At 48.3% G+C, this 10,658-nt stretch overlaps 1 protein-coding gene across 1 annotated transcript; it reads right to left on the reverse strand.

The window, feature by feature from the left end:
• Positions 1-4,118: 4,118 nt before the first annotated feature.
• Positions 4,119-10,120, reverse strand: LOC141477588 (phospholipase A2 inhibitor NAI-like). The gene is made up of 5 exons (XM_074166814.1): positions 10,072-10,120; positions 8,788-8,904; positions 7,486-7,635; positions 7,204-7,344; positions 4,119-4,342 (listed from the first exon to the last, which is right to left on the reverse strand). Exons 1-5 carry the CDS (start codon positions 10,118-10,120, stop codon positions 4,119-4,121), a joined length of 681 nt encoding a protein of 226 aa, XP_074022915.1.
• Positions 10,121-10,658: the final 538 nt, after the last annotated feature.

Here is a 10,658-nt window from a genome sequence, read left to right on the forward strand (position 1 = left end):
CTGCAGTGTGATTAGAACTGGAGAAACAGATCTCCAAAGACTGTATTGATTCAGTCTCCCTAGGAGTTTGATGATGTGCTCAGGTGGAGACACCTAGCTTGCAGAAGCCTGCATTTGGTTAGATGGCCCCAGTCATGCTCTCCTTTCCTGAAACAGGCAGGGAAAATGGTTTAATCTCTAGTATGCAGCAGGACACATGTTCTTCCTATCTGCAGGGAAGATTGCTTGTTTACTCACTGCTTGTCTTCATTGTGCCTTTGAAGAACTGTAGTCCCCAAAATACCTACTGGACCTGCTGGCCCAGGCTGCTGGACAAACTTCCCTATAGGACCCCTGGTCATTATATAAAAGAAACACAGCAACAAATTTGCATTCCTTTGCAAACTCCAGGCCATGGTCTGGCCAGATAAACTGTGTCCCTGTGTCCCAGTGTCCTGAAATCCCGGTGTGAAACTGCTGAGGGCAGGAACGCTTCCCAAAAGTGGAAGGAAACTGTTCCCAGCTGCAGATATGCTGGAAAGAAGGATCCAAAGGATTTCAGTAGCTGATAAGAACTGCCTTGCATGAGGCGTAGCTGCACAGAGACACAGCCCCTTCTCCTCAGCTTCTCCTGCCCTACTCCTCCCCAGTTCATCCACAGAGCTTAGGGCTATGTCCACCAAACAATAGCTCAAATCCTCCCCTTCCCTCACCCTGTGAAATCACCAGCCTTTTGGGTAAAATTATTGCATGTCTGTATCCCTATCTCAGATCTCCTACAGGTTTTCTGGCTGCCACAAGGCTTTCTGGCCAGCTCAGCTCTTTGGGAAAGAATTGAAATTTCAGAGGAGGGAGGTGGGAATGGCAGGAGATGGCTAATTTTCCACTGTCTGAGAAGAGAAGACAATGGTCTGAGTCCTCTTCGCTATGCAAAGGGGGAGATCAAAGCTGTGGTTGACATGGTCAGTATTGCGTATAAGGAAGGCAGCATCCAGCCATTCAAGGCTGTGAGCATCTACATCTCACATGCCTAGTAGCTGAAGTGTCTGCAAGATCTAAAGGAGGATCTGGTATTTACATGTCTGCGTGTGTGCGTCTGTGTGGGAGTAGGGTTTGTATATATTATAAGGAGAAACTGCAGATGGAAACAACCCAGACTGGTGTCTAAGGCCTGGTTCAAAGCCCATTAAAATCAGCAGAAGTCATTCCATTTACTGTGAAGGGTTCTGGCCACATCTCTTCTTGCCACTCCCCAGCATGCCTATGAGCTCAGGGCTGCTCCCTGCTGCATATCCTCAGTTAAACCCTGTGAGCAATGGGGCTGCCCATGTGCACCAAGGTGGCTCTTTTACAGGGAATCACTGGAGATGCCCCCTCCTCTGGTGTTCACACCCTGCAGATACTTAGAGGCAAGTGTGGCTCATTCATCACTCCTTGCTCAAGATACCGAGATCCCATTGTTTGATTTGGTTTTGTAAATTGGCGCCACCAGGTTTCTTTCCATCTTTTGTGTTGCTTTTATCTGAACACACTCCAGCATCATCTCCCTCCCCAGGAGCCAGATTTGAGATCAGAAGGGTTTGTTATCTCATCACCTTCCTCCATGCCCTGGTCTATCGCGTTTCTACCAGCTCTGCCTGAACTGCCTGTAACCTGTCTGCAACTAAAGCATCGTTTTCTGAAAGGCCTTCATGCTGGATTTGCAGACATCAAAAGCCGAGGACCTCTTTGCTCTAATGGCTGCAGTCCGTGCACGGTGATGGTGTGACTTCTCCTTTGGATTTGTTAGGTTTCTGCTGTGCTCTCGTGTATAAAAGAAGCCTTTAAGATCTTATCGTGTCCATATAAGTGTGTTTATAGCCTGTAAACAAGCCACCTCTCTACCTTCATTTCAGTAAGATCACAGGCTTGTGCGCCTGAAGACTTTCACTGTAAGACATTTTATTTCATGTTTTCCATTTTTAACAGCCTTTAAAAATGTGGATGCTGGAACAGGACCAAGCATTAGTGTAATCAGTCATAAAGATGAAGGGTTGTTTCCACTCTTCACTCCCCCGTTTATACAGCCACAGATTGCAACAGCTTTCTTTGCCACAACACTGAGTTAGAGGTCAAAACTGAGCTGCTGCTTCTCTCTGCAACACAAACCCACGTGAGAGACATTGCTGTCTGCTCTCCTCCCCCTAGTTCTCACCAAAACACCACCCCAAACCCATGGGTCTCTGGACGTGTCTCACCCAAATCTAGCCCAGGCTGAACAAACCCGTTTAGCTTTTTAATCCCGATAACATCACAGGTCAAAGTGGAACAAACAGAAAGTGGAGGGTTGAGCCATCGAAGCAGATCGAGATTTGCCATGGGGGTGCCATGGACATTAATGTAATGTTCTGCATGAACGTGCAGGAGATGTGTTCAGGGATAATGTACTTGCACAGGTAGAGAATTTTTTTAATTCCAGGGTGTTATCAGATCTGGAAAAAATGCTGAATGAGTGCACTAACAGTCTATTGCTACATCATGGAGGGGGAGCTGTATTCCCTCTCTAACATCCACATTGTAATTGCACAGCCTCTACAAATAATTAGCTGAGCCTAACCAGACTCTCTTACCTGAATTAGATCTATATTATCAGTTCACTCCCCACCCAAAAAATTAATTTTCACTCTCAGACACACACCCCTTTATTATAATAGATAAAGTGAAAATCTCACCCAAATAATTTGGTGGGAATATTAGGAAGAAAGGAGTTTCAGCTTGTTTGGGAAGAAGAGAAAGTCTAGAGGAAAAAGAAATTACAAGAACATTCAAGTCCCCATGCTGATCACATATATATTCATACGTACGTCCATAGGCGTAGTCATCTCAGTACTGCCACGCATGATGGTCTGGTTTCAGCAGCCAAGGCTTTCCGTAGTGCTCTCTGCCACGGCATTGAACTCGGGGATAACATTGCATCGCTTGATCACTGTGACGCCGTGTGCAAGACACCGCACACTTGCACTCTGAGCCAGGGCTATTAAGGACAGACACAATCACGCAGTTCACTTAATAGTCCTGTAGTCTGCTCAAAAGATGGGTCACTCATCTAAGGACAGGTGGATAGTGAAATGTTGGCGTTTGCTAAGATCCCTCCAAACATTCCACAGCCCAGCATCTCCCAGAGATCCCATTGCTTTATCCTTTGCCCGCATCCTAAACTGCCTCCCGAGTACAGTGGTGCTGCCTGATGTGCTGGTTTTCTTCAGTGCCTTTGTGTGGGACCAACCTGAGGAGACCCATTAGGGCAGGCAGTGGCTGGAGCAGAGCAGCCAGGTGGTGGTGAATGTAGAAGAGGGGAGGCTAAACCAGTTATGAGTATAGTTTGGCCAACAGAAGGGAAATAGGTGTTGGGCTGCAGCTTTCCATTACTTGGGCTCCCAGCAGCCTGTCACCATAGAAAACTGCCTATTTTATGAAATGAAACCTTTCTAAGGTAAGCATTTATTCCAGATAACCACATAACCTGAGATGGAATGGGATAGTGTCTGGCAAGGCAAGAAGAACAACCATGAGGAGAAAGGCTCTCGCCAGGAGCAGTTTGCTTGTAGCAAAGGGTTGCTGACTCTTCTCTGAAATGGAGACTACTCCAGGGCTGCCCAGAGGCCACAAGCATCCCTCTGAGCTGAGGGACCCCTCCTACCATGGAGAAATAGGATACAAGGGAGGGGAAAAGAGGCAAGCTACGTCTCTAATCAGAATAAACCTCTTGGGAACTCATCTCCAGTCCTTCTCAGAGCCTGGAAAAGTGTCTTTGAAACTTATCATTTATCCTGAGATAGTGGATGTAGACTTTAAGGCTGTCTTGAGAGCTCCAGTTGTCTGTGCAGTGTGTGGACACCTCATACAGTCTCCCCTGGTCCCAGTGTGGACAAAGTGCTCAGGGAATGCAACAGGAAACCAACCACAATTGAACTTATGAAGCTTTACATCAGATTAATTCAAAAACGAAACAAAAGAAGTGCAAGTACTGTCTTTATTCTGTGAAACTGTAAAAGAAGTTTACAAACTCCCCACACAGGAGAAGCCACAGCAAACAGGACTCGGTGCAAACCACTGCTGGAGTTTGTCATGGGCTTTGCTTAACCCAGTACTAGAGAGTATCAGAAAAGTATCTTCTCCAAGACAAATCCTGACAGGACAGGGAGGAAAAGGGTGTTTGGAGGGGCAAACCCAGAAGTCAGTCTGGTCAAAGCAGAAGCTGGTGTGCATTGGAACCGCCTTAACTTTATGTCCATCATCCCCAGATTGTTTTTTCCATCTCCTACAATACTGCATTCAGAAATGGTGGTGCAACCCTTCATGGCAGCTTTCAGAGACAGTCCACCTACACAGGAGAAGAAGTACATTCCATGCATCAGGTGAAGCAGTGTCCCTAGCTATTCCCTCCCTGGCTAATGAGGTCCCCAATTCCACCCCAAAAATTGCCCATACTTATGTCCAGTTGGCTCCAAACCCACAAAACCATTCCCGTCTCTTCCTATCCCCTGAACGAATTTGAAGCAGCAGCAAGGTCACCCAGGTGGACTTGAAATCCAAAGGGTTTGTCCTGCCTTCCTCCCTTCCTCCCTGTTGAATCAGTATGATTTAAAACAAACAAACAAACAAACAAACAAACAAAACAAACTTAATTTTTTTATATTTAAAAGTTGAAAAGCTTTTAAATAGTTTTATTTCTCTCATTTAAAAATTCTTCTGTTCATACCTTGCCTAACTTCCTAAAGAAACCAGGGCTGTGTGACAGTACTCCAGTTGTTCAACGTCTCCTTCTCTCTCTAGCCCTCCCATGACATTTGAGCTGGATGACTATCTCTGAGCCAAATTTGACATAAGGGTGAGAAGCCTCAAAGACGTTACAGCCTGAGCCATTTATTCAGATAAGTCCATTCTCTGACCTTACATGATTTAGCCAAACCAACAGAGGAACCCTGCTCACATGTCCATGGAGGGAAAGCCTGAAACCCGAACGTGGCCTTTGCCAGCACTGGGGCACCTACCTGAGAAGGAGACCTGAGAAAGTGCTGGGGGCCTAATTCCCCATTCAGATATTCTTGCTCCCATTGCTTGCTTTCACTCACATTGCTGATGTTTCTCTGCTTCACAGGCTATGGAGGTCTGGAATATTCTGCAGGACACTTTTGTCTCAAATACAAATAATATATAAGGGCACTTCATTAGTTCCTCACCTTCCTTTGCTCCCCTATACCGCTACTTTCTCTGCACAACTCATCACACCACATAGGTCTCCTCTATTTACTGTGGCTGACCAGTCAAGTCAAGACAAGTTAGGAGCATTTTTTATTTCAATGGTACACTGAATTAATTGCACCGCTCTATTTCCATCGCTGTGACTAAGAAATGCTTCTTTTCGTTCATGTTGTCTCTGTGAAACATCTTCTAACTCAGGGTTTGGAAAGCACATCTATAAAGTGTATAGCAAAGACCTTCAGGAATCATATCATCACCTAGCAATGTTATCAACTCGGAGAAACTTCATCCATAACCATACCAGAGGGTGGTATGCAATCCAGAGGGACCTGGACCGGCTTGAGAGGGGGGCCTGTGCAAACCTCATGAAGTTCAATGCAGTCAAGTGCAGGGTCCTGCACCTGGGACATGACAATCCCAGGCACAAATACAGGTTGGGCGGAGAATGGCTGGAGAGCAGCCCTGAGGAGAAGGACTTGGGAGTGCTCGTGGGTGAGAAGCTCGACATGAGCTGGCAGTGCGCACTGGCAGCCCAGAAAACCAACCGCATCCAGGGCTGCATCAAAAGAAGTGTGGCCAGAAGGTCGCGGGAGGTGATTCTACCCCTCTACTCTGCGCTCATGAGACCCTACCTGGAGTACTGTGTCCAGCTTTGGAGTCCTCAACACAGGAAGGACATAGACCTGTTGGAACAGGTCCAGCGGAAGGCCACGAAAATGATCAGAGGGATGGAACAGCTTTGTTATGAAGACAGGCTGAGAGAGCTGGGGTTGTTCAGCTTGGAGAAGAGAAGGCTCCGGGGAGACCTTATAATGGCCTTCCGGTAGCTGAAGGGAGCCTACAGGAGAGCTGGAGAGGGACTCTTTATCAGGGAGTGTAGTAACCGGACAAGGGGTAATGGTTTTAAACTGAAAGAGGGGAGATTTAGATTAGATATTAGGAAGAAATTCTTTAATGTGAGGGTGGCAAGACACTGGAACAGGTTGCCCAGGGAAGCTGTGGATGCCCCATCCCTGGAAGTGTTCAAGGCCAGGCTGGATGGGGCTTTGAGCAACCTGGTCTAGTGGGAGGTGTCCCTGCCCATGGCAGGGTGGTTGGAACTCGATGATCTTTGAGGTCCCTTCCAACTCTAACCATTCTATGATTCTATGATACACAAGATAACTTTTTTCCAGTCTGCTTTTCAGGGCAGGTGCAGCTGCCCTTAATTTTCACATTATTTTTCCTGCCTGCTGGAGCACAGATGGGGTTACCATGGAACATGCAAGTCTTTCACATGCGGCAGGGAAGGAAAGGGGAATGACCAGGGAGCTTGCTGTTTATTTGCCTCTCTCTAATTATAGCTCTCAGGGTGGGACAAAGATTTCTGAAGGAGAGTATTACATGCTGCTGGTGATCCCAGCCATTCAAAGACGGGAGCTCCCTCACAGGGAAGACCTTTGGGGACCCCAGAGGCTCAGCTGCAGCATTCATGGGGAGGGACCTGACCCTGGCTTTCTAGGGGCAAAGGCACCACTACAAGAAACAGTGACTTGTCCCCAGTGGCCAGTGTCACCTCAAGAGAAAGCCAATGGCTCTGTATTAGTTTCACCTGAGCCCCCATTAAGTAGGCAACTGGCTTAGATCCAGATTCACCCTCATGTGTCCTAACTAGGGATAGCAGGTTCAGGGTCTTGGTCAGATTTACTACTTGCTCTTGTATCAGATTGCTTCAGGAGTCCATTTCTGCTCTTGACCTCAGTTATGGTGTGCTATGAGGAATTCCAACAGTTATCCGTGCATGACAGGGAAGGAAGAAGAAAAAAACACCCCCGCCCTTTTATTGGCTTTAAGCATATTCCCCTTCAGTTCCATGTCTCTTCCTCTTTTTTCCTTCACACTTTTTTGCCCATTTTTATTTCTCTGTGATGCTTCTTTCTACCCTGTTTTTACCCACTTAACCAAAAAGATGACAGACAGCCCCAAATAAAAGGCAGTTACCAGAATTCATTAACCCAGCGAGGTCAACACACTGCGTTTCGGATCCAGTGCAGTTTACGATTTCGTGACCGCACTGGAAGGAGTCCACACTGTAGCAGGCGGGACACTGGTACCCGTTGGGCACAGTGTCCTCTGGTGGCACTGGAAGGAAAGAGAGAGGCTATAACTGGTTTTAAGGAGGGAAGAGGAGGAACGAGCCAGGCGATGGCTTAGCCTGGAAAGCCTCACCTCAGGTCGGGGCAGACACAGAGGGGATGAGAAGTAAGGAAAAAGGGAGCTTACGCGAGACAGAGATTGTTCGACAGTCATCGCCGGTGCAGCAAGCCAAGTGGCTCCTTGCTTTTACCTTCCCATAATTCATGGTGATGGGGCCAAGCTGGCAAATGCTGGACGGCAGGCAGGACTTGATGGATGAAGGGATTGCCATCCCCCCTGTAATGAAGCCAAGGCAGCACCAACTCGTTAACCACAAGGCAACTCCCTTCCCCTCCCATCGGTTCCTACAGCAGCAGCAGCTAAGCAGCCCTCCTGGGGCCTGAGAAGGGTCTCGGGACAGCAGGGCCACCCCAAAAGCAGCACCAGTGGTCCTGGTGATTGTCTCAGAGGAACGAGGGCGCCATCATGTCTGAGACGTGAATTTCTCCTTCTCCACATTGTGCTTAAAGACAGGAGGAGAGCCCTCCTCACAGCCAGCTGACCTTGTTGCAGGTGTTCACCTTAGCCAGAGTGGCCCAACCACAGAGCTCGTGGGGTAACCTACATGCCTCTGACCCATAGCCCCCGCTTCTTCAGGCACAGACCACAGAGCACACCGTCTATCGCAGCCACAGGCATCCTGACAGAGACAAGTCTAGTCTTTCCTGTGAACTAAACCCAGAAGGTATATCGGGGGGCAGATCAGTTATGTTGCAGTCTACTGAGGCCCTGCCAGCATTGTGAGGAGGGAAGGTGGCTTTGCACAAGCAGAGGGAAGACGTGCGCTGGAGCTGCAAACACCAAAGCTGGCAGGGTATGAGATGACCTCCAGTTTAAAAGCCAACAGTCACATTCCTGAAGCTGGTCAATGACCAAGGCCATGTCACTAAGACAACCAAGTGTGCAGTTGTGTGAGGGCTCAGCACCAGTCTTGGGCTTATCAACCACAGGGACATGGTGATAGCTCAGCCCTGGTGGTGCCACGAAGCTGCCTGGTGTCTTCTTCCCTGCTTGAGGGAGATGCAGACCAGTTTCCCCCTTCACCCATGGCCAGTCCACCATCAGTGTCCCTCACAGCCCAGCCTCTCAACTCAACTGCTTACCTTAGCCAGAATTAAAAGCCAATGTCTCCTCCCACCATGCTGCTTAAGTCCTCCTCTCCACAACTAAGAACGAAGCCCTCCCACTAGGAAGCTCCTGCTCGAGATAGAAGAACAGAGACCTTTTCCCATCCCAGGTCTCTGGGTCCTCTCTCAGTGAAAAGGAAAATGAACAGCTTGTCCAAGGACTCACCATAAGGCCAGTGACAGAGGTGGGGAGAGAGACCCACTCCCCAGACCCATTCCAAAAGCCGTGCTGGCATACAGCCATAGTGGATGTCTCACCTACCTATCATGACCTCATGCAGAATGATGCCGCAGGTATCTTCACCACCAGTACAGGTTTTCATGGGACCAGAGCAGCTTTTTCCTATGCTGTGACAAACCTCACACTGAAGGGAGGTCCCTGGGAAAGGAGGACACATTCCTGGATAGCAGTCATGAGGGATCTCACTTCCCCTTTCATCAACATTTTCCTTCAGCATTTGATCAGCACTTTTCACATTCCTCTTTCCTTATTTTCCCTGTTTCATTGCTCAATTTGTGGGTTATTTTCTATTATGTCTATCATTATTTATTCTAGTACTTGAATTTGGGTAAGAGAGGGGAAGCCATTTTGGGATAGCATTTTACATTTTAACCACCAATACCCATCCAGCTTCCCTTGTCTCCTATGTGATGATGTTTGCTTGGTTTTCCGCAGGTTGCTAAGGAAAGCATCCCCACAAACCCTTCCATCCTGGCAGGCATTCAGGTGTCCCTGGATTCCTAGGCCCCAAATCTTCTCTTTGCAGTGAGCAGGGGCACCCAAGGCTTGGGGACCTCTGTTATGCCTGGGGACCTGGCATAACTCTTTGTAGGCACTAAGAGAAACCACTTTGCCAACTGCCTGCTGCAACATCTTAAGCAGATCAGAATATGAGGCAGTCAGCAGGAGACACTTAGAAAGAAATAAAGTGTTCATCAGCAGAGGACAAACAGCACGTCTTCCCTGACACACTCTTATTGGGACCCAAGGGTCCAGCATGTAGATTAAGAGGTCCAGGGTATGTCATTCTCTAAACCCAGGTGCCATCTAAGGTACCTTGCAGTGGCTGTGACATCTACATGAGGTGGCAGGTATGACACAAGACCTCCAAGACGCTTCTGGAGCAGAGCTGAAGGACAACCGAGATGACATAAAAAGTCTAAAATGTCACATGACCCTGGGCACAAGCAAAATAAATGAGCCCCTAAATTTGTGGAAAATTGTGGCCAGAGATCGACTCAACCGACCAAAGATCTGCCTGCCTGAGAGTAACCTGAATCACTCCCGTGACTGACCCGGGTGGATCACCAGTGACCTCGCCAGGAGCTTAGACAGCCAGTTCACGTTGTAAATGCCTACACCTCCATCTGCACGTTGGCCCATAGCACTGAAGATCCTTCAAGACCAGCCACCCTCTGCCGTGCATATCCCCCCGGATGAGGGGCTCCTACAGCCCAGGTGGCAGGAATGGCCACTGATGCAGAGCACCCATTCCCAGACCTCTTCCATGTCTCGCAGCCCCACAGGTCCCAGTGGAAAACTCACCTGGATCCAGGAACGCCAGGAAGATGCTGAGGCCAAGGGAAAATTTCATGCTGATGGGATGTAAGCACAGGGAGCTGCCAAGCCTTGCTGAACACAGCACTGTGTGCCACAAGGGCTCTATGAACTGGAGAAGAACAGAATGTTTTGCAGAAGTGAGGTTGGGGAAGTGGTCTGAAGAATATAGATACTGCAAAACACTAGCATTGGTGTTTATTTTTTCATTTAAAGCACAAGTTCTGCCTTTTCCTCCACATGAGGAATGCTGTTTGTCTTTCCTGGTCTAGACTATGCAGCCTGTGGGGCAAGACTGGCTTGCCTGGGGTCTATCAGGTATGTCTCTGGTGCAAATGTTGTTTGGACAACATTCAGCCTCTGCCATACATATGAATGATGGAGAAGAAACCATTTGAACAGCCCTGTTGTGCTCTCACCATAAGGCCCAAAGAAGCAAAGTGTAGCAAGGGCCAGCTTGGAACTTTCCTCATGGCTGAGTTTTCGCTGGCTGGTTTCCCATCTCCCTTCCCATCAGAGAGTCAGGAGCTCTCATACCTGAGTGCAGCAGCAAAGCAGGAAGCTTCCTCTCCAAG

The sequence above is a fragment of the Numenius arquata genome, chromosome Z (assembly GCF_964106895.1).
Source record: "Numenius arquata chromosome Z, bNumArq3.hap1.1, whole genome shotgun sequence".
Lineage (NCBI taxonomy): Eukaryota > Metazoa > Chordata > Aves > Charadriiformes > Scolopacidae > Numenius > Numenius arquata.

Bases quoted from the DNA above. Each gene is read 5' to 3' on its own strand.
- LOC141477588 (XM_074166814.1), bottom strand. From the start codon at position 10,120: ATGAAATTTTCCCTTGGCCTCAGCATCTTCCTGGCGTTCCTGGATCCA. The intron at 8,905-10,071 runs GTGAGTTTTCCA...CTCCTTTCCCAG, and splicing joins CCTGGCGTTCCTGGATCCAG to GGACCTCCCTTCAGTGTGAG. The intron at 7,636-8,787 runs GTAGGTGAGACA...GCTTCATTACAG, and splicing joins TCTGCATGAGGTCATGATAG to GGGGGATGGCAATCCCTTCA.